This window comes from Etheostoma cragini, chromosome 8, assembly GCF_013103735.1.
Source record: "Etheostoma cragini isolate CJK2018 chromosome 8, CSU_Ecrag_1.0, whole genome shotgun sequence".
Classification (NCBI taxonomy): Eukaryota; Metazoa; Chordata; class Actinopteri; order Perciformes; family Percidae; genus Etheostoma; species Etheostoma cragini.
In genome coordinates this window covers 22,463,404-22,490,061 of record NC_048414.1, presented here as the reverse complement: position 1 = coordinate 22,490,061, position 26,658 = coordinate 22,463,404, and the positions used below count along the sequence as shown (strand labels likewise).

The 26,658-nt window shown below is 40.8% G+C and overlaps 1 protein-coding gene across 2 annotated transcripts in view; it reads left to right on the top strand.

Annotated features, from left to right (window-relative positions):
• Nucleotides 1–25,396, top strand: part of edc4 (enhancer of mRNA decapping 4) — a 37,186-nt gene extending 11,790 nt beyond the window's left edge. Inside the window, exons 11-30 of one of the 2 annotated variants that reach the window (XM_034878826.1) lie at nucleotides 245–344; nucleotides 1,005–1,185; nucleotides 1,467–1,533; nucleotides 2,067–2,158; nucleotides 2,993–3,171; nucleotides 3,651–3,730; nucleotides 4,210–4,354; nucleotides 4,449–4,741; nucleotides 4,977–5,207; nucleotides 5,655–5,756; nucleotides 5,987–6,130; nucleotides 6,317–6,353; nucleotides 6,555–6,702; nucleotides 7,925–8,080; nucleotides 9,256–9,371; nucleotides 9,468–9,633; nucleotides 12,335–12,521; nucleotides 14,254–14,473; nucleotides 21,194–21,357; nucleotides 23,503–25,396. In XM_034878826.1, coding sequence (XP_034734717.1) covers nucleotides 245–344; nucleotides 1,005–1,185; nucleotides 1,467–1,533; nucleotides 2,067–2,158; nucleotides 2,993–3,171; nucleotides 3,651–3,730; nucleotides 4,210–4,354; nucleotides 4,449–4,741; nucleotides 4,977–5,207; nucleotides 5,655–5,756; nucleotides 5,987–6,130; nucleotides 6,317–6,353; nucleotides 6,555–6,702; nucleotides 7,925–8,080; nucleotides 9,256–9,371; nucleotides 9,468–9,633; nucleotides 12,335–12,521; nucleotides 14,254–14,473; nucleotides 21,194–21,357; nucleotides 23,503–23,686 — 2,992 coding nt within the window. In that variant the 3' untranslated portion in view covers nucleotides 23,687–25,396. Of the gene's footprint in view, nucleotides 1–244; nucleotides 345–1,004; nucleotides 1,186–1,466; nucleotides 1,534–2,066; nucleotides 2,159–2,992; nucleotides 3,172–3,650; nucleotides 3,731–4,209; nucleotides 4,355–4,448; nucleotides 4,742–4,973; nucleotides 5,208–5,654; nucleotides 5,757–5,986; nucleotides 6,131–6,316; nucleotides 6,354–6,554; nucleotides 6,703–7,924; nucleotides 8,081–9,255; nucleotides 9,372–9,467; nucleotides 9,634–12,334; nucleotides 12,522–14,253; nucleotides 14,474–21,193; nucleotides 21,358–23,502 lie in introns of both variants that reach the window. The other variant, XM_034878825.1, reaches the window with a different exon arrangement.
• The last annotated feature ends 1,262 nt before the right edge of the window (nucleotides 25,397–26,658 follow it).

The following is a 26,658-nucleotide window of genomic DNA, read 5'->3' as shown; positions in this document are numbered from 1 at the left end:
AACCTGTGTTAGAAAATGAGCCGGCAGGGTGCCTGGAGGTGTGAAGTTGTAAACTCAGTTATCTTGGCTATAAGCTATTATTTATTATCATTAGCAAGCTCCTCGTAAAATAAACGGTGAACTTGTAGTCATGTTTTTATTTGTGAATAATAACATGAAACATTTAAAAAAAACAAAGTAATACAACTGCAAGGTGGTAATTCTAAATACTTTTATATGCTTGTTGTTTATATATCATTTTTAGGTTTTCGCCAGATCTGTTCAACTCATCAGTTCTGCCAAGTCTAAAGGCCAGTCTGGACCTGTCTGCTCAGTTTCTCATCCTCACCGACGTACAAAGGAAGGTCAGTGCGACGACGTCAGCTGTGTGGATTGGATTGGTTTTGTTTCTCCTGATTTCCAAGAATTGGGAGAAATGTTTTCAAAGGCCAAAAGTTTTGTTTATTGTTATGATACAACTTGGTCAGCCAGCGCTGAAGTTGTTTTTGCTCCCTGGGTAGCTCATATAAAAAGAAGATATTGTAGCCATAAGGACATTGATGAAACAATACCACAAATAACATAAACACCTGAGAAAGCAAATCATACATTTATAACAGAAAATGACAAACATACACACAGACAAGGTCTTGGAGACTTGTAACCCTGAATTAATATTGCACTGGATTTATTGTTGCTGGTTTAGCAATTGGATAGATTGATGTATAAAAGAGTTTAAGTCTGTTGCGATTAAAAGCATGAACTTTAAAGCGTCTGTTTGAAGGCAGAAGCTGGTATTCTCTGTGTAAAGCATGTGAGGAGTAATTTGAAATATTCCTGGCCAGTCTGAGCATACTATTATTGTGAGCTTCCTGAAAGGAGTGTGTTACAGGTAGTTCTATAATCTTTGAACAGATTTTAATTGGATCAAATAGCTTTGTTTGTTGCTTTATTTTTAACTGATTTTGCTTCCCCCATTACCACTTCATCCTGCTTCATACTCTACTGATATCATTCTTTGCCAGGTTCTATATGTGATGGAGCTGCGGCAAGATCTGGAGAAAGGAAAGGCCAGTTTCACGGCAGTATCAGAGTTCCTGTTGACCCACCCTGTGCTCAGCTTTGGGGTCCGAGATGTCACCCACAGCCGATTGCGACACACGGAGGTCCTCCCTGCAGAGGAGGAGAGTGAGAGTATGACAACAGGTGTGCATGTGCACTCACACACACACACACATACATCACAAAGAGCAAATCACTTTTAAACAACTGCACAACTTTTAATAATTCCTGTTCCTATGTATGTTCTATCAATATATGGCATGTTTTTAGATATTCCAACGTTCTTAACACTTTAATAGAAGGCGATTTATTTGCTTTCAGCTTTTCTTGTGGACATTTTGGAAACCCTGGTGAATTAAAAGGGGGCTTTAAATATGTAACAGCATTAACACAGCATTATTTTGTATGTTTGTGTTTTCTTCCAGAGGGCACTCAAGGACCGACAGAGTCCAAGTCTGGCATCCAAATTAAACTCTACTGTGTTCACACTAAGTAAGTTTCTTCCCACTGTTTGATGTCAGTGATAAGATCATGTTGGCTTGAGTTAAGCTATATTGTCCTCAAGGGGCAATATAAAGTCACTGGTTAAAGTCAGTAATAGACAAAATTTCTAAATGCTCAGTTTTCGTTTGTGACTGTGTTCATACGGCAATTTTCTCTGGCAGAAAGGCGCTGGCAGGGTGGGAAGGAGCGGTTAATCCCAGCGCTTCAATGACAGCGCTGATTAATGTTAGCTAGGTATTTAACTTCATGCTACCTTAACACAGGGTTGACTACCCAGCTCACAAAACTTATACTTTTCTAAAAAGTTCAGAGAGTTTTAGTGGGAATATTAAAAAAAACAAAGGTTATGCCGACACAAGTCCTAAGTGAATCACAATGTTTCAAATTTAATGTTTGGATAATTGTGGGGATGCTTGTGCATGTTTGTGGAGTCCGGCACGGGAAGCCCGCAATAGGTGTTTTTAATGAAGTCTTGACTAGAACAATCTTAAATTTGTGTTTTTGTGTCTGTGTTTTTTCAGGAGTCTGCAGGATGTCCAGATCTGGTTTCAGCCCAACTTGGGTTCCAGCTCAACGGTCTTCCTGCCCCATTCTGATTCCCAGGATGGTTTTGGTAAGTTGGTCTCAAGAATTCAAAATAATGCACACACAGAACGACAAATTCCAATCCATGGAGATAATACATCTTTATGTTTACACAAGTGTCTGTCAAACGTTGAATCCAATTGTGTTAAATCGAAATTATGCCAAATAGAGGTCAGTGTTGATAAACAAAAAGCCTCATTGGTAGGGAAGGTAAAAAGTTGTAAAAGTTGGTTGCATGGTAAAAAAGTGTTAACTTTGCGTTGTTTTTCAAGCTCTTTTTTTCCTGCGTAACGGCTAGCTACGTACCCATGCCACTATTTCAGCAAGAACTCGCAGGTTAAAATCGTCCGTCCTACACAACCAATCAACCAACAAATCCGATTCTGCGATTTGTTGAAGGCTTGTGGTGTAGTGGGACTGTCACTTAAATTGCCCAATTTGGTGACATCCTGTTGTACTCCTTAACCCCCCAATGTAACGCAAGTTGACTTTATATTTCACAATTCTGACTGCTCCTGAAAGCAGTTTCATTTCATGAAGAAAGAAAAGTGACAAGCGGACTGATCTAACATGTTAAAAGTATAACTCAGTTATTTACTGAAGGCATATATGTTTCCACTATTAGAGCATTTTTTACCTGCTCTCTCAGATCTTCCATCCTTTGCTTTGTTTTTTGCTCTTAGTTTTTGCTAAACTTGTCAGTTCAAAATTATTAAAGTAATCCTGGATTGTGAATAGTAAGAAGATGCTATGAAGACTTGTTGCTCTATATGTTTTGTATAGCACATTGTGTTTGTGCTTTCTGCAAATGTCAAATCAGTTCATGCCAAGGTAGCTCTACATTTATATTTTGTGTGTTCAGCAGGGTTTTCAGACCACCTCACTGACCAGAGCTCTGACAAGGATTCAGGAAGTGGTTCCCAGACCGACCTTAGGAAGATCCCATCGCTTCCTGCGCCCACTGACTTCCTGTCAAACTCCGGCGCCAGCAGTGGGACCAAGCTGATGACTCCCGACGCCTTTATGACACCAAGCACTTCGGTACCTCTTTTTTTATTTATTTCTCAGTGATCAGAGTTGTTTACAGGCTATTCAGTTATGTTAACTACTTTAACTTAACATTAGTAGTTAGTAGTCTTCATCCATGTGTGAAGTGAGAGGCTGAGAGATAACAGGAAAGATGAGATTTGTAATATTAAGAGACAGACCATTCTCAACTGTATTTTTTAAGATTATTTCCATCCCAGTTATTTGCATGTTGCTTTTGTCTTGTTCAGTTTCATGGACTTTCCTTCAAAATGTTAACTGACTAACTAGCTAATCAGAAAGTATGGCAAGGAAAACAATGCAGGATGTATTTTTTATAATTATTTAGTCAATTTATTAAAAATGTAAATAAAAAGAACGAAATACAAACACAAAGTAAAAAAACAACAATTGTTTTAACCAACAAGTACTGATTTTCAGAAACACTTAATTATTATTGCTGCTTGTAAATCACTTTTTTTGTCACCTGTCAGGTACCGGCATCTCCTGGCAGCAGCGCCAGCAGTCTGACCGTTGTGACAGCTATCAGCAGCAACTCTGACTCAACTAACAGGTGAGCTTTTCTATGCAGTAGAAGGGATAAGATCGTGACAAGAGATCAGTAGTGGCCAGCATCTGTATTATATAATGTGGAATGTGAAAACATTAATTTCATCTATAGCTTTCCGATTACGTAAGTTACAGAAACATAGTTATGTGTCCACTTCGAAACAGTTGTACTAACTACTCTCCCCCAAACCCGTTTTACCATTTGGATTTGCACTGGCCAAGTGGCCTTAGGAACTGGTAGGAGGGGTAACTGAGGGACTCAAGCACAGCATTTTCTAGAAACTGCAGAAATCCCTCCGGTCGGAAAGCGGCTTATGAAATGATTTTTTAGAGAATATCGGCTTTGGACTTCCTATTGTTAATTTTACATACAGCCTGTGTTTATCACCAATAGAATGAATAATAACCTACTAATCTTCTGTTCTTTAGGTCACATGTGTATGTTTATCTAAGTGTACAGTATGTCTGTGTTATTGTGTACAGAGCTATTGACGATGTTAGCCAGAGTCCTAACCGAGCAGAGAACAGCAGCAGCAGTAGTAGCAGCAGCAGTCTGGCCCTCTCCAACTCCACCAGCAGCCCAAGAGCTGCTTCTGTTGTGCTGATGCCTGGACTGGATAACCTACAGGTAGGACCCAACACACTCTCCGACTTCCACCAGCCTCTTAGTACTCTGAATCAAATGGTCTTTTTTTCATTACACTCCTCACATCCACCTCCAGGCCTTAGCGTCCCCTATTGGTCCTCTGACACTCGAGAGCCCTCAGGTTCTCGACTCTCCCCTCCTGCCGCCTCTGGCCTCTCCGACGAGGGCCCGCTCCCCTGACGTCATCTCCTCCGCCTCCACCGCCATGTCCCAGGACATGCCAGAGATTGCATCCCAGACCCTGCAGCTCCCGCGTGGACTAGTGTCCAACTTGGAGCCCCTACCTCTGTCTGCTCTCCAAACAGACAGCATGGCCTCTGCTGCATCTGCCCTGCACCTACTCACCTCATCACGCACAGCCAACAACAGGTACATTGATGATGAGGAGCAACAACAGGCGTATCAAAACTTAAAATTAATGCTGACTTGATGTTCACTGTGATTACATAACTCTAAAGCTTATGGCAAGGCCTGTTCAACCATCCTTAAACCATCATGCGTTAAAAAATGTTTACCAGTAATTTAAAGCATAGATACATTTTTTTACTCAAATGTGCAAATATATGCATTTTCAATTGACAAATAATTGAATTTTCTGTCTCAGCTTGTTGGCCCTCGAACTCGGAGGTGCTGATGGGCCAGTGGGTGGCCCAGTAGAGTCCGAGCCCAGACTCAGCAACACCCCGTCACTACTTGAGAATGCCTTATCACAGGAGAACCCTGGGGTTGGGGGAGGGTCCTCAGATGGTAGTGTCAGCCACACACCTTGGCCGGCTGCGCCTGACATCACTCGAGAAACCAGGAACAGTCTCCGGGACAATGGTCTTGGAGACTGGTAAGAACTTGCATGCACAAATACATTTAACAGTTATACACTTTAACATCTACTCTAAGAATTGCACAACATTCTAAAATCCCTTTTGCAAAATGTGTCCACTACTTTATTTTTTAGAAATGACTTTTATAAAAGTAACAATCTCAGGCATTACATGGCTTTTTCTAGGATTGTAAAAAAAAAAAAAAATAATGGAAAAATTATTACGGGTGTACCAGTGTTATTTACTGTTTACAAAAACCTTAACATACAAAACCATATAAAGTACCTGGACGTAGACACACATTTACACAAATGAGCAAATGCCAAAGGCTTGCAAGTGTAAAGCAAAGTGATGGCTTTGACCAGTACCCAGGTCAGTTTGCCTTTACAATTTCCACACAGATATGAAAGATAGTGTGAAAACATTAAAAGAGGTTTGTGTTTAGCATGTTTACTGTGTTGTAGTTCAAGAGAGGAGTTGAAGGAAAGGCACTTGAGCTCACCTTACCATCGACGCTCATATCACCTCCCGCAGAATGACAGTCAGGATGCTGGCGCAGAGCAGAGGTAACACAAATGAACACACCATCACTTTTTTATGCAAATACTACAAGTCCAGTGTCATCCCAGATGGAAGATACCACAAAACAAGGCACAACACAAGAAAATATACTTTATTGAAGGCACAATAACGTTTTGATTTTATTTATCATTTTATAGTACAGTATACTCTGCTACATAGATTACAGAAATTGTCTCACTTTTTGTTTATTTGTGTGTTTTTCTGTTTGACCCAGTGACCCTGATGATGAGGTGGCCAGCCTGGCATCATCCTCAGGAAATTGTGGCTCTCGTACTTCTCACAGACTGCCAGTTAAGGACTGGAAGACCTCACCACGAAGCTCGCCAAAAGTAAAGAGGAAGACCAAGAAAGAGGACAGGTATGAGGGTGTTTAATAGTCAAGGAATCAAAGAATGAGTGAGTGGGGATGTAATAAAAGCTGTTTTGAAGTACAACATGGGACATGGCAGACACACATACATATTAACATAATACGTGATTCTTAAGTCCTTGGTTTGAGTATTTTCGCTAAAGGCATTTGCACACGTTTCTCTTTTCTCCTTAGTGAATCGTCTCAGTCCAGGCTAATGGACTCTGTTCAGGTAAGGTAATCGCAAACCATATTGGTTAGCGTTTCTTTAGGTAAATGATTTGTACTCATGGAAACACATTACCATGAATTGAATCTTGTCCACTAGGGGCCAGCAAAATAACATAAAATTAACAAGCTGTCTGATACCTTTCCACCAGCACTTTCCGTTGTTTCACTTTCTCCTTTTTCAATCATTCTCTCTATCCGACAGATGAATGCAGAAGTGCAGGACGAGTTGTTGATGCTCCTGCGTAGCCAACAGAGAGAACTAACTGAACTGCGTGGTCAGATTGAAGCCATGCAGAGCACCATTATGGCCCAAGTAGAGCATGTCCTTACCAACCACCAGGAAAAAGAACGTATCCTTCTCAATCAACTTGTTTTAGTAGTTTTCCATTTCCATCACCCATGACACTTATCAAAAACTTATTGAACAACTGTGATGACCATAGGAGTGGGGGAAAAATTGCTTCTTAGATGCATCGCGATTCTCTCCAGAACAATTCGACGCTCAATTCTGATAAGTTAATAATCGATTATAAAAAAAACTACACGATTAAATAATACATACATAAAATAATTAGGCAAAACACATAAAGGCTGTTCATCAAATTTATCACATTACATCTGACCACTTCATTTTTCATGTTCTAAGAAGCCAATCCTCCACCTTTAAACATGACTGAGCCTCTGACATGGAAGATCCCTGTGAGAGAAGGTGACTTTCACAAGCATCTTTTAGGCTTAAGCATGGAATGACTACAAAATAAAACCCCAGTAGACAAAACATTTCATTAAAACTTGTGTGTGACAAATACTGCATATGTCAAAATATATGCTTTGTCTAGGAAGTGATTAGCAAACTGAGTAATAAACTTAGATTTATATCTATACAGCAGACTGTTCAAACTGAAGAAAAACTCCAGTAATACTCTGCATCACATGATGGTGTTTGTTATGGCATTACTGGTCCATTGAATGAACATTTGTTATCTCAAATGTAAAATAACATTGCCTCTTTTACTCTATTTAATATTAACAGTACTATTTTAAGGCAAATTAAAAGAATTAAATATTTTAATCCTTAATAGAAACCCCCAGTTTCAAAGAATTTGGGACGTTGTATGAAACGTAAATTTAAATAATACAATCATTTTAAAATCATTTTTAACCTATATTCAATTGAATACACTACAAAGACCAGATATTTAATTTTCAAACTGATGAACTTTATTTTATTTTTTTTTGTTCCTACCTAGGAAGCCTAGAACTGGGCTGCAATGTAATCCTATTGGGCTAATGTGCATTGTCCATTTCTGTCCACTAAAAGTTTTTTCTGTGTCTGACAACATTATAGATAGGATTCCTACGGAGACGGTGCTTTTTGTTAAAGAGTTAGAATCTTTTTGTTAAACCAGAAACTACACCAAAATCCCCGAACCCAGCAGACTTTATTTAAATAAACAACAATTTTAGCCTGTGCCTGTCATATTTCCAAATGTAAAGGGATGAATTAGGGGTTTATTCCAACCAAACCAGAGTGGACATATTCTTGTGAGCCTTGACCATTCATGACCTCAGAGCGCAGGCTAGAGCGAGTTCTGTCAGAGAGTCAGAATCATCAACAGCAGCTTCAGGAACAACTCAGCCAGCAGCTCAGCCACACCCTCAGCTCGGTGCTGACCAACAGAATGGATAAAGTTATACGAGAGGAAATGAAGAAAACAGTCCCACAAAGTAAGCAAACATGATATTAAATACAACAAAACTAGTCGGCAGAGCTTTTCTCTGTTGAGACCAAGTGGACATTGTGTAAGAACAGTTGTACACATTTGTTACCAGACGATGGTGGTATTGCACCATTTTGTGGTTTGCCAGTTGCAGACAAGTGTGCAGATGTTGCACACTCAATTGTCTCCTGCCCTTGACTTTTCTTCTCTAGACTTAAAAAGCAACAGTGTCCATTTAATATCACAAATCCTTTCTGAATGCCTAAATGCCCATCTTGCCTAAATCTAAATTAGGCACCAATCCAACTTTCTCTCTCCCGATTCCCATACCTCACCTTAGGGTATCTGATGTTAAGGAATTGAAATCATGTTCGGAATCCCTTATGAGGGATTGGAATACACTTTATATACGTTGTAAGGTCAGGTGACAGATCAGATCAGCACAGCCCTGATCTTAATTAGGTGTGTGTGTGTGTGTGTGTGTGTGTGTGTGTGTGTGTGTGTGTGTGTGTGTGTGTGTGTGTGTGTGTGTGTGTGTGTGTGTGTGTGTGTGTGTGTGTGTGTGTGTGTGTGTGTGTGTGTGTGTGTGTGTGTGTGTGTGTGTGTGTGTGTGTGTGTGTGTGTGAATACCATTCTCAGTTAAATATTGTGGTTCTGCAGAGATGTTCTGGTCTACAAGTTGTATTCTACAGACTTTGTCTGCTACAGATCCTCGCAGAAATTACTCCATGATCATTTAAATGTGTTTCTTTAAGAAAAAAAAAATATCATTACTTCCAATATCATGAAACATTGCAATAACAATTACTCTTAATTAAATATTTTTTCTCATATCGTGCAGCCCTACTGTAAGCATTACCTGATTTGCAGACTCTTGATAGGGTATGTGAATCTTGTCTACATATGTATTTAGTTTTCTTTCTTTTATCTTCTCTGCAAAAAGAAGCATGGGAAAATTACCCTAGGTATAAGATGAGGAAGACATAATAAATGCAGCTGAGGTGTGTTTGACTGCCAGACTAAAATCAAGCAGTCTTTGGAGAGATGCTTTCTTGCCTTGCCTCTCCTGCCCTCTAATTCAAGAATGACACGTTCCTGTCTTTTTTCCTCCAGCCTTGATAACATGCCTAATTATAGGGGAGTTCATACTAATCTGTCTTGCTTATTCTTTCACCTTTCTAGCAATCTCTAAGAGTCTGGAGCCAGTGACTGGTCAGTTGAGCAATTCAATTGCTGCTAAGCTCACCGCTGTGGAGGTCACCCTGAAGGAAAATGTCAGCAAGGTGGTCAAATCCAAGGTAAGTGGCTGGCCCTGGATCCCGTCCTGCTCAAAATCTTCATAACGTCACCTACTGTCTCCTTCCCTTCTCACCATACCTGCTTCCTGTTTACAGAACACAACAGATGCAATTGGTCGAGCAGCAGCAGAAGCCATGCAAGGACCCATCCAGGCAGCCTATAAAGACGCCTTCCAGGGTATTGTGCTGCCTGTTTTCGAAAGAGGCTGCCAATCCATGTTTCAACAAATCAACGACAGCTTCAAACAAGGCACACAAGAATGTAAGGAAATCTTATCAAACATTTAATGCATGGTTTTGTCAGCAAATAAAATCTAAATATAGTACATATACAGTATCAAGATATGACCAAGATAAGAGATCGTCAAGGGGTCTTAAAATATGCATTCAAATTAATTCAAACATCACAACATTATTAGCAAAGATAAATCTGCCTATTCGTAAACAAAAACATTGATAAGCTAACTGGCCTACACAGAAGGGTAGCCACTATTGTAGCCATCCACAAATACAGTTAAGCTTAAGGAATCACTATGCCTTCCACATATATGTTCGACATTAAAAGATGATATAACAACATGTAAATAGTAGCTTAGTATTGTAGGGCACCATGAAAAAGTTTGTGTATAGGCTTTAGGCCACTCTACACCTTATTGTAGGCCCAGTTTGTGCAACTTAATTCTATAAAATATATGTAGTAGGGGGTCTGTGCTTGTCTCTTTCAAGTTAGGGGACCTTGGCCTAAAACGTTGATTACCCCTGACATAAATTACCTACTTTTACATAAGGTTAACTTAGTAATTTATACTTGCAAGCTGTCCAGACACAGATTTTTAAAACTGTTCCTTCAAGGTTTTCTGGTGGCTCACCATGGCCTTTGTCCCTTTTTGAGACACTTTGTATTGGTACTTTCTTTACGTTGGTTGTTCCTTGTCTCTAGCCTTGAAATCAGGGTCTGTTTATCTGGAAGTCTAATTAAATAACCGTCTCTTCCAAAAAGCTCAGGGACAGCTTTTGTGATGATGCCTTTTTAGACTGAGCCAGGGCATTGATGTGTTGATAAGCAGTCTATTTATTCTGAGTTTGTGCTCATGCCCACCTCGGTAAGCTTGCAGCTATGTATTTTTTCTTTTATTTACCAAGGCTGTTGTGTTGTTTACCGAGGGGAGACACGCACAGTAACTCTGCAGTAAATAGGGAAAGCACAATACCCCTCTGAGCATGTGTGCACTCATGAGCTTGTTCCAATTTAAATTTAATCCATGATCAAATTTAGGGTTTAGCTCTTTGTGTGTAAATATTGACTGTAACTTTGTGAATGCTGCATTAACATTTGCACCGCCATCTTGTAACTGTGCAATCCTTCAGCTACATTCTAGACTAAGGCACTTAACATAAAGTAAAGCATAAGCTTAACCAACACTAAACGTAAAATATTAGTTTGAAATTAAAGTGCGGTGTTTTATAAACAATGAGAAGTCTTTGGTTGGATCTCTTATCAGAAGGAAAAGTCCTGGTGTTATTTAAAAAAAGAAACACATATTTAAAAAGAAAACACAATCTAGCACTGCTCTCATAAATCTATTTTCACATTCCTCTGCAAGAAATATGAACACACAGTTGAGAATTTACTGGGTTGCTAAAATGTCGGTGAATATTATAGCACAGCATAAGTAATGTTACTGTAATCATATGCTGAAATCTCGTATCCTTCAAGACTGTAAATCTTTATAAACCTGCCCACATCACTCCTGGCAGCGTCAACAGACGCACTGGCATGATGTCTTCGTAAATGCACCCCCGTATTGAAAGTCACATGAGAGAGGCACAGTGCTTGCACACAGTCGCCGCCTTATCTAACACTAAATCCTAATGCACTCATACAGCATACTCATACAACCGAGACTGACAGCTGACTAACTGACAGCTGCACTCGGTACGTCAACCATGTCAACTGCAGTTTCACTATGACCCTATGCTCCCCCGCACAAGGCCTTTTTGTTTAAAATCTGTGAGGCTCAAATGCACTGAACAATGCATATATTTTTTTTTCTATAGATTTTTCACTCAAATGCATTCTTAATATTGATACATCATGCAGTGCTTCCCCTGATATGTCATATTTATGTGCGGGTGTTGAATGTAAAGCTGTATTGAAAAAAACAACAATTGAATTAATTTAAAATAGACAATACAAAGGCACATGTTGGTGAACAAAATATTAGCTAGAATAAATCAAGCACTACAGACTACTCAAAAACCTTCACTTTTGAAGTGCATGAGTGTTTTATTACAATAAGTTGCAGTTCAGAATTCTGTTTGCTTTGAATAAAAATGAGAAAGTTTTGACACCATGGCACAGGGTTAAGAAAGTTGGCTATTGTCAAGAAATTTGTAGAGCAGACCCTGTTGAGACATTAAAATGGGTCTAATAATTTAGAAGACGTTCAACAACAGTTTGTCTAGTTTTAACAGACAATGAACTGAGATATAGATTAAAAGCTGCAAGCCTCTGCTCCATGAAATCTGTTTTACATTCCTAAATCGTCAATATTATTAAATCCTCATGCTGTGATTGTGTTCCAAGCAGCATGCTGACAGAAGAAAAGACCCAGTGACCCTTTGATAGCGTGTTACTGTAAAAGTGGAATTTCACCCAAGAAATGTTGTATCATGCATTTCCAAATTGCTTTTAATGATGCATTTCTTCATGCATTAAAATGCAAGACACCATGGGGTTTCATGACTAGCTGCTCCACACAGCTCTTTATCCAGACAGATTCAGGTCGGACAGATGTGGTAATCTTATTTTTTCGTACCAAACCTTTTGTCGTAACACAGACTAACTTCATCTTTCTGCACCATAACTCTGTCTCCACTTAAGACAACAACACAAAGCTTTGAGTGTATTTGTATTGTGTTTGGGGGAAGAACTGATTTTCTGTTGACTTTCATCTTTGTAGACATCCAACAGCTTGAGACCCATATGAAGAACAGAAAGCAGAAAGAGCAGGAGGCCCGAGACCCCATGATTGGCCAGCTCCAGCAGATGACTGACAGCTTCCAAAGCTCTACCGATCAGCTGACCAATAGCATCACAGCTAATGTCCGGGCAGAGGTCCAGCACCAGATCCAGATTATGGTGGGAAAGTATGTATCCTAGCTATCCCTCATCGACCACACTGACAGCTACTTGTGATTGGAAAGCTGTTGACATTTTATTAGACGTGAATCTCGTCTGAATAGGTCTGTAACAATACACCAAACCCAAACCTCGATTCTTTCTTCTTATTTTTTGAGGAGACTTATTTTTTGGCCACAAGACATTATGTTATTGATTAGATGCCACTTTGCAACATGCAGATACCTTGTTTATACCAACACAACAGTTTCTTTTGTACCTTAAAATGTTTCCAAAATCGTTTCAGTGGTTCATTAACTCTTTGGAATGAGACATAAAAATAATGGTAACCGTAATGGACATTTCCGCTTCCAGCCTGTAGAAGGACCGAAGAGGAAAAGTACTTTGGTGCTTACTGTAAAGGTGCTGGTTGACATGTAGCTTATGCTAATGTGCTTGGTCTATAACGTTAGCTAGCTAATTCTTGGCGGGTAAGATAAGATTACGACATTGTTCAAAATGCTCAGTTATTTTTAGTACCATTGTTTTGACCACGGTTGGAAACTCTGGGCTAACCCATGAGTTCACCGGTAATGTTAACTGTATAGAAAGATGACTAATCTAATTTTGCCAGGTAGCTAGCACCCTTGTCGTATCCACTGTCAGCCCCCAGCCAGCTAGCAGCCATCTACTATCATTACAGCCCCAGCCCGGGGACACATCAACAGTCAGCCCCCAGCCAGCTAGCGGCCATCCACTATCATTACAGCCCCAGCCCAGGGACACATCAACAGTCAGCCCCCAGCCAGCTAGCGGCCATCCATTATCATTACAGCCCCAGCCCGGGGACAAATCAACAGTCAGCCCCCAGCCAGCTAGCGGCCATCCACTATCTTTACAGCCCCAGCCCGGGGACACATCAACAGTCAGCCCCCAACCAGCTAGCGGCCAGCCCGGTCAGCACTTCATTCCGGGGCTTAGCACACTAACGTCAGTTTACTGAACCGTCGGGAAATAGACCCAGGCACCAGAGTCAGAACAGCTTTTAGCCGTCTTTACAGTTAGCTAAATTTACCCAACAAAAGGGTGATAAAGTACAAAAAGGACTGTGACTAATAGTAATTCAAAGATGTGGTAGCGTTGGATCTGGGCGGGAAGGATAACTCTGAGAGTTGGAAGGGGGGTGTCGTGATTCAAACAATCAGACTCTGCACGCCTGCTCTCATCAAAATACTTTACAATGACATTTACTATACGATACGATGGGTCTGGTAACATTGATTGAGATTCCAAGGGGATCATTTGAATATCAGATATGCATATCAGCAGGTGCCTGTGCCAGCAGCTCTGGCCTTGTTCCGCTGTGTTATGGGCTGGAGAGTAGAAACAAGCAAGGCTTAATCCTGGGGCTAATGTAAGAACATAAATTTGATCGAGTCTCTTGTTCCCACTGCAATTGATTTCATGGCCTCTAGAGTTTATACATTTATCGGGGGCGGAGCAGAGAGAAAGTAGTTGGCCAACTAAAACTTTAAAATCTTAAAAAGGAAACGACACCAGACAGTTTTTATTTTTTCAGATTCAAGTATTACCTTGTATGTTTAGTACATTGATTCAAATAAACTAAAAGAATTAAAATAAAAGAGACAAGATTACATTTACAGAAAGTGATTGCATGTTGTTGTTTTTTACCTAGCCAGCAAGATAGTGGTTGAAAAAGCACGTTTCTCACGTTTCCTCTTTGGTCCTTTTCCTCCCCAGTTTGCAGGAGTCTATTCTTAGCCATGTGCAACGAATTGTCAAAGGGGAGGTGAGCCAGGCCATGAAGGAGCAGCAGGCCGTAGTCACCTCCAGCATCATGCAGGCAATGAGGTCAGCGGCCAGCACACCTGTCCCCACAGCACACCTAGACTACCAGACACAGCAGGCCAACATCCTGCAGCTTCTCCAGCAGGGCCAGCTCAACCAGGCTTTCCAGCAGGTAACGGACATACACACGCACACGCACGCGTATGTGAAGCACTGCATATATTTCCGCCTTAGCAGCTGAACTGACTGAACCAACTGATATGAAGTTTGTTTTTAACCGCCATATCACGGTGATACGTTGCTTCTTCACCACGATAAGAAAAAAAATCTCTTCTGTTCACAGAACAGCTCTAGTATGTAGATTAATGCACAATGCACAACCAAAGTTCACAAGCGCAAGTTCTGCTCATAAACCTTTAGCAATTCGCCGTTAGCGGCAAATGCTGAGGTTAGCACAATATGCTAATTGACTTGCGAGTCAGTCACACTGTGGAGAGCGCAATGAAAGCTGGTCAGCGACAACCGCAGCAAAAAGAGGTTTGTGTAAAAGGCAAGGATAGTGTGTCTGTGTTCCTTCAACATTGTAGGTTACGTGAATGAAAACACATCAAACATGCAATCACGCATTTATCAACTGATCCGCCAATCACCAAAACAAAAAAAAAGCAAACCAAATTTTTTATTTTCAATTTCCTAGCGTAAGATTTTTAGTTTTATAGCTTATTGTAACCTGTCATCTTTAAAATGTTCCTTAATTTTTTGAAGGGGTGTGCATAAGACTGACATGATACCGTTGTTATGACACTTGTCATAACACGGAGTCATTTTGAGTGTTCATGTTGTCATTAAGTGTCATAATTTACAGAATGACACTTAATGACTGTTATGACTACTCCAAATACAAAGTTCAAAGCATTTTCCGAGATGTCTTTGTCATGACAAGTTGACTTTAATGAAGACAACAATCTCTGCATTATAACAACTTGACATTAACCTAGACAACATAACCTGTCATAAATATGTCTTAACAGGCCTGATTATCAAACTTTTTATCTGTTTAAGATTCATTAAATCACCTGGATACTGCATTCATGGTCTTCAAACTAGTCTTATAACTTTTAAGACCTCTTTATGACAAGTCCAAATGGTTCCACTTTACTTGAGGTCAAGGATATTATACATAGGATACAAATCCTTGTGACAAATCCCCTGTGAACTATTCTTAACACTCCTGAACTGTTTTTTTCTACTCTTGGCTAAGTGTTACACAACTCTAAGTTGGCTTTCTATGATTGGTCATCTGCTCCAAGTAGGCAGGACTGGAGTGTTTGTTGAGCTACTGCGGTGTTAACATTGTCCTATGTAACCGCATGCTAACGACAGTAAACGGTGTCACCTTGGCTGCAGTGTCATTAAATTCTCCCCAATCCGGGGTCATATTTCTCGTGAAATATTTTCTGTTAGTATTTGGTTTAAAGCCTATATTTGCTTCTATATTCCATACTTTACCCACTAAAGCAGCTATACCGGCAATGTCCTCTGCACTGCCAATGTTGTTAAATCTCCCCCAAGTCTCCAATTCACATTACTGATAAAACATGTCCGATAAGGTAGTATTTGATTCAGGAGCCTTTTATCTGTGATTTTTGACGGTCGAAAGTGCTGCTTTGTTCCACCTCAATCTAACGTTACCATACTGCTAACCATTATGTAGCTACATGCTAACGCAACATAGCTGTAATCTTGGCCAGTGCTGGTCATTTCTGCCCAAATTCCCGCCACTTTACTGCTGGGACATGTCCGGTAGAGTAATATTTGGTTTAGAAACCTTAATTGGTGATTTTTCACGGTACAAAGTCCTGGCATAATACTCCTTTTACAAATGTTATACAGTGGGGCTGAACTGTGTTGTGTTTTAGCATCGACATCGCGATGTTCGCATGCGCAATAGTCACATCGCAGGATGTTGCCATGTTGACGCCAACCTTTTTTTACTGCTTGATTGAAAAGCAAACTTCCACCGTTCTCCTTTTACATGATTATTACCGTCCAACCCTTCCCCTTTAAGACAGGTAGCTATGCGGGCAACGTGTGTGTCGTTAATCCGACAGTTTTTAACGGGAAGTGAGGTTCTCCGTGTGTAGAAAAGTACCGTAGGCAGCAGCTGCCGCTGACACAGTGATGCGCATAGTCTTTGACGGGTAGTCGGTGAAGCTAACAGTCAGTGTTTTATGTTTGCTGCAAATATGAACTAAATCACCTGATTAATGAAACATAATCACAACGTCTCCCAGCCATTTCCCCCGGCAGAAAGCTTCTACCAGCCAGGCTAAAGCTAATATAGTTAACCTAAAGAAACAAGGGGTCCGTCTGTCCCAACTAACGTTACGGTTCGGAGCCGGGGCACTGGAAACGTAACACTGATCTACTACAGAAGTCTGTGTCTGATCTAACATCATTTTCAGTAATTTATTTGTTATTGGATGCATAGTTTGTTGCTAGTGCGCGTGACATACAGGTCTGATCCATTTATCAAACTAACAAGCTGGCCCCGCAAGTCGACCACAACCTGAAATTTAGAGGAAGCAACATGCAGTCACTGTCATTCATGTTAGCCTGGATTGATTAGTATATGAATACACTGGTGTAATGCTAGCCAACCAGCGTATTTTCTACCTTATTTCCATCACCAAAACCACTGCAGAAGAGTAACGTTAGTCACAGCGCTTACTTGCGTTGGTGTTTGTAAAGCATTAAAGTTCAACAAAGAATGGGTCACATTGGAAAAGATCCTCTTTCATTTGTTTTCTTCTATGTTGATGCCCTCCCCTACAAAATATTATTTTCAAATAGAGATATTTATGTCATCTTTTAAAAATTACTTTTTCTTTTTTTAAATTGCAATATATATATCGCAGAGGGAAAAAAATATTGCCATGTCAGATTTTTCCAATATTGTGCAGGCCTATTATACAGTGTTTGAACAATTTGGCATCAAACTTACAAACCATATAAAAAAAGATTCATTTTTAAAGGTATCACAAAATCCACCATAATTAAGTTACAATTTTAAATACATAAAAAATGGAATAGTCATCGGAAGAACATGTGCGTGTAGCCTTCATGGATGTATTTAAAGGAATTTCATTCTACCACAACTCCAGTGGAAGTGCTAATGAGCTAGATTATTACACATACACACACTCAGCTTAAGCAAAGCGTTGATGGCACAAATGAGGTAAAACAGCAGGAGGGATTTGGTTAATTCTCCCGGTTCAGTGACACAGCGGGTTAATTAACCGTCTCTTCGGTCAGTTCTTCAACATTAGTGTTGAAGTGCTGCCAGTCAGCCTTCTTTTTATTTAGCTGCGGACAGTCAAAAGTTAGCAGGGCAGATGCAGGAGACCCATTGACAGAACTTGAACCCTTTCCTTTTTCACTGTAGTAGGCGGTGTGGAATTTCTAGTGAGTTATGTTGATAACGTTCACAAAAAAAAAGTCAGTTTGCAAGCTCTATGTGCATGTACTATATTCTTCCACTGGCAGCGAAACTATCAGTTATCTGTGTGGTATATGTTCAACTGTTTGGAAATAGTTTGTTGAGACACTTATTTGTTCAGAGAAGGCTATGGATATAGCTGTTTTATTGTTTTTATGTTTGTTTTGTTGTGAACTTGAATGTCATCTTCTGTGAAGAAGACTGCAGTAACAAAAGAAAAACTAGATGGCATGTTATTTTGCTTAATTTTCTAGTTGACTGAAGATAGAAGTTAATGTTACATTATGCTGTTAGTAAATGTTTTAAATTTGACAAATTTAGTGTGGTACATTGCGAACAAAGGTCAAATATATTGCATAAAAGTGTAGTCTAAAAAAGGTTTTAAAAGAAAAATTAAAAATTTAGAATTGAATCAAACTGTGACTTTAGAAACAAAATTGTAATCGAATCGAAGAATTGGAGAATAGTGACACCCTTATCAATCAGAACAGACTATGCTTTTTTGGGAGGCGTGATTAAGGAGACAGGCGCTCCAACAGAGTGTCTCATACAGAGGGTGAATATAGGTGCAGCAGCCATGGGCAGTATAAGAAAAATACAGTTTTTATCAATAAAGCATGTAAACATGTTCTATTACAAACACTAAATGCAAGTATGTCCTAAAGTGCTATATAATGCCCTTTAATGTCAAGTTGTCATGACAAAGACATCTCGGACAATGCTAACTTTGCATTTAAAGTGTCACAATTTACCGAATGGCACTCAAAGCCCATGTTGCATGTTAACCACCACTGTTGATAATTGGGTACAAAAAGCACTCAAGATATGTATATCATTTTTAAAAATGTCTCCAAATAGTGTTAAAAGTTAGTTTTTGGTCATTTTGGGTATTTGCGGGTTTATGAAGTCAATTCGGCGATGACGTCAAAATGGGGAGCACAGTCTCAGCCTGGCACTAAAACTACGGTGACTGACTGGGATGTGGAAGAGGTGGAAAGGCCAGCAGCCGAATAATTTCGAACCTGCCAGACGGGAAAGGGCAAATGAGGAATTGTCAAGATTGTGGGGAAGTCTCCTTCATTTATCTCCTTTTATTTAGCAACCCAGCAGTGCATACAATGACTTTACTTTTTACTGTCAGTACTTTACTTTTACTGGTACACTTATCTAGATATAGGAATAGAAGGCATCCCCGAGTGTTATTTGTAAGTGTTTAACTCTAACCTCCGGTGAAAACGTGTCGCTGTTTGGCCGGTGCTTGTGTGTGTGGTGGCGAAGCTGCGGTGGAGAGCGGGTGCTGTAGGGGAGTGAGCCTCTGGACGGGAAGCTCGCCACGCGATCACCTGATCGGAAGATTCCTAAATCCGTTTGACATTTCAGACAGGATCATGGTCCTCCCTAACCAGCACGCACCAAGTATTCTAATTGTTTATATTTACTTTACCATTCCTTTTAGACCGAGTCATATGAAAGGCTACTTATCCCTAGGCAAGAAGTTCACTGCATACAGACAGGCTATAAAAACGTCTTATGACAGTATCAAGACCATCATTATGGGCCATTATAGCCATTCCCCTTGATGTCATATATTGTAAAGAACACAGAATAAGATGTGGTGGTACCTCACAATAGCAGTGTTAGAAACGACACAAACACCAATCCACTACTGTTACCACTGCTACAGTAGGTACTAGTACTGCACATTTGCGCAACTCAATGACAATATAGCTTTACTCCAGATATAGTGTAGGAAAGAAGTGAGAAGTGACCATTATTACAGTGTACCCATATGGTTGGTTTATACCTTCCCTAAACACTATTGAACTATACTGTTATTAGGATGTGGGTTAATAGGAAAGACATGTATTTTCAGAAAACATAAAAGTTTGGTTAAACAACAATGAACAGAGTGTAATTTAACTCTGTTCTTTTTATTTGAGGAAAAAGCGCATCATTTTAAATTAAATCCATTAGGACGTTTTTAAGGAAGGAGCAGGTTGGAGCAAAATCAATATTTTACGGATTACGATTAGCTGAGAACTCCATACAACATTTTCACAGCATACTCAACAATACACGTATTTGTACACCATTGTATCCTTCATAAGCTTTTTTTAAAGCTTGTCCGAGTCCGTTGTCTGTGAGGTTGAAACATCCACACCAGTCCAGGCTGGAGGAATCATGAAGCTCAGCCTTGGTCTTAAACTGAGAATCTGAACTTTATTCCCCTGGTCTGCAGACTGCTCGCCGCAGTTGTAGCTTGGCTTCCAAAACCGCTGTGTGGTAGGACGCGTCCCTCCAGGCCGCGCACACTCGGGCTACTCTTCATTTAACGTAACGTCTTACATAAAAATAATGTCCAGGATCTTTCGGGAAAAGAAACGATATGCGTGTCTTCATTTCAAACATCACTGCAGGTTGATTGTGCATCCGTACAGGCTAACTATAGCCAGTTAGCTTTGTGTGTAATGTAACAAACAAACCCACCAATCTCGTAGGAGCCAAGCTTACTATTTGATTAAATACAAATATGGTACAAAAGGCTCACTAATGCCACATGTTGGCAATATGGACGCAGATATAGGCAACACAAAGGACAGTCGTAAAATTTACCAAGCAGGCTAGGCTAACGCTGTTGCGCTAACGTCCGGCGGCGTAGTGTTAGCTAGCTGTCTAAACTTGTGAAAAGCCGAACAACATCCCCGTCTAAGCTGTGTTTCACTTCCCCCCCCAATATTATTATAAATATAATAAAGTCACATGGACTCGGTCGAGACCATAGACTGTTAATATTTAAAGACCAGAAGCCACATTAGGCCAGACCAGTGGTAAATACAACGCAGTCTGCTCCGTTTGTTCCCCAACGTGACGTCATACAATGCATTGTAGGGGAAAAAAGGAAACACTGCAAATGTGTGCCTACTTTTCATATTATATTCAGTTTTGCAATATCCAACACCATCAAATACATGGATAACAGTTCAAATTTTTACTACCAACAAGCAAATTGCACAAATTCGTTGCAAAATTAAACCTGCAACATGGGCTTTAATGACTAACACTCAAAATGACTCCTTCGTGACAGGTGTCATTACTGTTTAATTCACACCCCGTCAAATAAAGTGTTACCTTTTAATAATGAACATGGCTTATTGAAGTTGCCAGTGGGATAAATGCCGTCCCGTATGTTGGCTCGTCATGATGCTCTCCACGTTGATTTTCTGCTCACAAACTTGCTCCTAAGCCATATATTGGCAGGGAAAACTGGCTACCCCGGTCCCCAGAGGACTTTGTCTGATACTTAAACTTCTGCCTGTCCAAAATGAATGAAAAGAAACCTATCCTAATGCATTTGGGGGTGTAAATACAATGCCCTCTCCTTCTGTCTTCCAGGCTCTTTCAGCAACTGATCTGAACTTGGTCTTGTATGTGTGTGAGACCATCGACTCTCAGCAGGTGTTTGGTCAGCACCCCTGCCCTCTCAGCCAGCCTGTGCTGCTGTCGCTCATCCAGCAGCTCTCCTCCAACCTCACAACCCGCTCTGAGCTTAAAATCAGGTGAGCACACTTGAGATGCTATTTTTTTTGGTACAGTATGGGATTTTATTTCACCAACTTGCATCCATAGTTACAAGGTACATGTAAAACCTGAATGGTGAGAGTTTACTTTTCTATCAAGCAGCAAGAAAGGTTTAGCTTCAACATTACAACGTCCTGCGATGTGACTATCGCGCACATCGCTATCTAGACGATGAAACAAGATATCGTGCTTCACAATATTTTAGGTGAACACTTTCATGAAGATGACAATGTCTTGATATATCAGAGTAATAATTAATGTTTGGAAGCAGAAGGCTACCCTACACTTAGTAGTAGTAGGAAATCAAAATGACTGCAGTGATATTGGGTTGCTCGCCATCAAACCCGCCAAACTCAATGACAACCGATCTCCATGTGACTGCAATACCACATTAAAAAAAACAATGTTTATAAACCTAGTAAGAATTGAAGCATGATAAAGGAAGCCCAGGCACAATATTGTGGTTGACCATGTCCCCCACAGCAGATCCACTATAGTGTAAATTACAGTTATTACAATGAAGTAATGTTAATCTTCTATAATTGTAATTAAAACAACCCTGAATACATGAATGAAATTAATTGCAGGATCTGTGGATATACTGTACATGAAATGCATGCAGTATATCATCTCACAACACTGTAGTTCAATGTAAAAACTGTTAACAGCCAAAACTTGGGTTGTATCAAAAAGCTGTATAAGCTAGGCTTTCTTTTTTTTCCAAAATGTCAATTTTAAGTCCATTTTCTCACAAAGCGATAGTGAACACGTTTTGGATTGTATTACACGCCTTCTCTACCACCCAAGCCTGATCCTACCGGTGCTATCTGTGATCAGTAATAAAGCCAGTCTTTACCTAAACATTTGCTCCCTATCTCATCTCCATTGTATGTCCATTATTCCTCGTCTCCCGAGTGCTAAACGGTGCTAAACTGCTGACCCCATCACCCGGCCCCGTCTGCAGCCCTGCTACATGGCTGTCTTGGGAGCACAAATGGTTCTCTGAATAGCTTCACAATTTTCAGATGCCCTCTTATCGTTCTGTTCTTTCTATGCCCTGTCCTCTGTTCATTTCCATCTGCTTGGATGCTATGTTTTGTTCTGTTCTGCACTCCAGTCTGTTTTTTCCATGTTCTTTTAACTTAAAAGTGTTGTGCTGCAATTCTCAAGATGCGTATGAATGTGACTGCTCAGAGAGCCCCGCTGCACTCACTTGATGTCCTTCTCTCTAACGAATCCTTGGATCCCTTGTCATCTTGATGCCAAAGAGGATCCGTCCTTTTCAGTTTTTCTGATTGATAGTAGATGAGCTGATGCATAAAGAGAAACTTAATTTATCTTGTGGAAACAATCTAGTTAGCAGATTATCTGCTGCAAGACATAAACTAGCTAGTCCGTATCTGTGGAGTGCAATGCAGTAAAATCCAGTGTCATGCTGGCACTGTGTTATAGGGAGCTGATAAACCTCTGATGTGTGTGTTGAGGGGAACTCTGGCCAGAGGCCAGGTGGCTATGTGGGAACAGCTCTAATGTTAGACCGAGATCAGGTAGAACTCTGGACGTGGAGATAAATGCTTGTTAAACTGTAAAAGCATAGAGGGCGGGAGGGTCAAACCGCCAGATGTCTGACTCAAACGAGTCATTGAGGAGTTAAATGCAGTGGAGTCTGAGTGAGAGGACAGGACACGGCTGCATTTGTGCTGTGATATTTTAGGGAAAACACAAGGTACACACACCCACAGTGGGCCAGCAGCCAGGCAGGTGATCAAGGATAGCGCTCGACATTCAAACTGCGAAGGATTAGTTGAGACACTGAACGAATCAGTTTCTTTATTCACCTGCAGCCCATCAAGGGTCAAAACACAGTAGATGCAAGTTAACCTTGTACTGCTTTTATATCAGAATGAATGAAGTGTCAGAATCTTGATGGGAACTTCATTTCTATCGTACTTTCTCCACGTAGAACATAAATGGCCATGGCCTCCTATCACAGCCAAAGACTAGTTCTTGGCTTAACCATTATTAACTGCTCATATCTACAGTAGATGATGCTGTATGTGCCTGCCTGGAAATTGGTCTTTTATCATTATCTAATGTCTCTGTCCCTCTGTGTCCCTGGTCAGCTACCTGGAGGATGCAGTGATGAATCTAGACCACAGCGACCCGCTGACTAGAGACCACATGTCCTCGGTGTTGGCCCAAGTCCGACCAAAGCTCTTTGCCTTCCTGCAGCAGGACCCACACAGCCTGCTCAGCAAGAGGGCGCGGCGCCTGATGATGATGCTGCAGGGTCTCGTCAGCCACTAGTCCTCCGTTTAAAGGGTTGTTTCCTCAGATGCACATGGATACAGATCATGAGTCCCTTTTTGTTTACGAGTCCATGTAGGTTGTAGAGGCGAAAGCAGCGGTAACTTCACCCCACTCGGAGCAGTTTCTTGGAGCTGGGGACTGGACGGGCTGTTGGTTGAAGATGGAGGACGAGTTTGAAACCTCTCGCTTGGTTCAAGAATTGCTGTTCCCACCTGGCCCTCCACACAACCCTAATCCAGCTCTTCCTCCCCCTGTTCTACCTGCACCTGTGAGGTGTCAAGTTAGGAAATAGATTTTTTTTTTTTTTCTGGACATACCTTCAGTGCAAGACAATAATGGTTCGGACGACTCTGAAGTTGCTGCTTGTTCCCCCAAGAGGCATTCTGGTTGTCTCTCATCCTTTGATCCCCATCAAGAAACAAAAGAAGGTCTCAGAAAGGACCTGAAATGTCTGGTCGTCTCCGTCTCCCAGACACATCATACATGACACTCCTTTGATGCCCCTTCATCCAAATGTGCACAAGACTCAAAGAATGTTCAGCGGAGTGGTCCACGAGACCAACCACCGCCGGGTCTTTTGAGACGAGATGGTTTGCCTCAAAATGTCCTCTTGTATTTTGGCCTGACGAGCAAACAGCAGGCTTGGACACATTCTTTTTTTCTCTCCAGTACATACCAGCATCTACGCTAGAGCCCACTTGGAATTCGGTTGCTGCGGGATTCTGCTGTGTTCGGTTAAGTTTTTTTCAAACATCCAAGCTAATCCGGGCAACCAAAAGTATGGAACATTCAAAGCCATTTGATGTTGGTGGCATATTTTCTTTCAGTTATTTCTTAACAGGTTGGAGAGGACAACCTTGCTAGGCCAAATCAGTCTCAGTGCTTTGAAGAGGATCGACACGCTGAATTGTTTTACTGAAAGTGAGTTGAATTGGTTCCTGCGTTGGGATTCGGGAAGGAAAGTAAATCATACTCTCCATCTGGTCTTGTTTTCACTAATAATTCTGATGAGGGTCTCTGAAGAATACAATTAAGGTTAAAGGGTAAGAAATAACATTTTTTGAAATGTAATAAATATTTGTGACGGTCCTCCAGGCTGAAAAGAATCCCCCTTTGAATCGAAAATCTTTGGAGCCCAACATAAGGTTTGGCAGCCGTCCATGTGTACACACTGTATAATGTCTCTCCCTCGCTTTTTTATATAAACATTTAGCATTTGTAAGACTTGTATACTTGCTTTAAGAGTTGTCAAACTAGTTATACTACATAATGAAACACTTCCTAAACCTAATTGTTACTGATGATGTTATCAGGCTATCCCAAATAAGGTTTGTAAATGGAATGTGCAGTTACGTCTCATAGGCTCCAGGAGGCAGCATGTGGTTGGACTGTTCCCCCTTCTTTGGCTTCAGAAATCATTCTTGCTCTCTCACTATCAGTTTTAGCATTTGTGTGCAGCTCGTTTACACACACACACACACGCATCATTGTTTACTTGCAGGGTGGCCACATCGTTGAGCTGATTGTTCATTTGACCTCTGTAGATTTGGTTAAGTTGGATTTGTCTAGCAAGTGCCTTATTGTATCCTCCATGATTCACTTCAACATTTGTTTCCATTTGGGCCTTTAGAACACTTGTAATGTTTGAGAATTACCCCATTTTCCTTTTCACTTTGACAAGCATTTATGTCGTTAAAATGTCGGATCTAAAGCAAGACTCTAACAGCACAGCAGAGGAGAATCTGTTTTGTTTACTATCATGACTACCAAGACAGCTGATTTGAACAGATGTTTGACTGATCATGCAACACAGAGAGACAGTTACTATTTTGACTACTACCACCTTCACCTTTCAGTTCCAGAGCCCAGTTTACTGTCCTCAGAGTAGAAAGACAGGTGGACTCCTGTGTTACCCTGGGTGGGAGCTGTGTGAGAGAAACAACTGAGGCAAGTGTGGATGTTATTTTTTCCTTGTTCATTCTGTTTGTTTCCATCTGCTTGGATGTTTATGTTGTACCTTTTACAGTTTATTTTACCCTTAACATTTTTGGAATAAAAAAAGACTTGTTCACTTTATTGTGTCTTTATTTGTTTGGGGGTTTTGTACTTCCAGAAACAGTGCTCACTAGGACTTGGTATTGTTTAATTTGTGCAATTCAGTGTGCTTTAATTTTTGTTGAACAGAGAGAACCATCCAGCATGTGGGGTGGCAGTAGCTCAGTCCGTAAGGATTTGGTTTGGGAACCGGAGGGTCACTGGTTCAAGTACGGGGTGTGGATTGGTAGCTGGAGAGATGCCGCATTACCTCCTGGGCACTGCCAGGTGCTCTTGAGCAAGACACCGTACGCCCCCATCCGCTCAGTGCTGGTTCAGCTGGCAGCCCACTCACTCTGACATCTCTCCATTAGTGCATGTATAGGTCCTGAGCCTGTGTGTGTATTTCAGGCCTGTGTGTGATTACTAACAAAGTGTGTACGCAGAGTGTAAATTGTAATTTCCCCACTGGGGATTAATAAACAAATTAAAAATAAATTAAATTATACTAGTTCTAGTACGAGACCTAGTAAACTAGGTCTTGTATACCAGGCTTAGAAAATGGTTCATGAAGCTTCATTTGGCCATCACTACTTTTAAATGTTTCAGTGGCATCTCTGTCAAATACACCGCTCTGGACTTCACCACACCACCGACTGGGTGGGCTGTAGCTGCTGCAGCAGTGGGCCAATCACATGTAGCATTAAATTGAGGCGCACTTGCGGTGATTGGCTTAGAGCAAAACCATGCAAACGTTTTTTTCGAGGTCTGCGTACAATAACGATTGAGTACTACGCTGTACTGGGTTATGTTGGCCGATACCTTAAAGGTATTGAGTATAGATACCCAGCCCTAGTACTGACATATACACTCACCGGCCACTTTATTAGGTACCCCATGCTAGTAACGGGTTGGACCCCCTTTTGCCTTCAGAA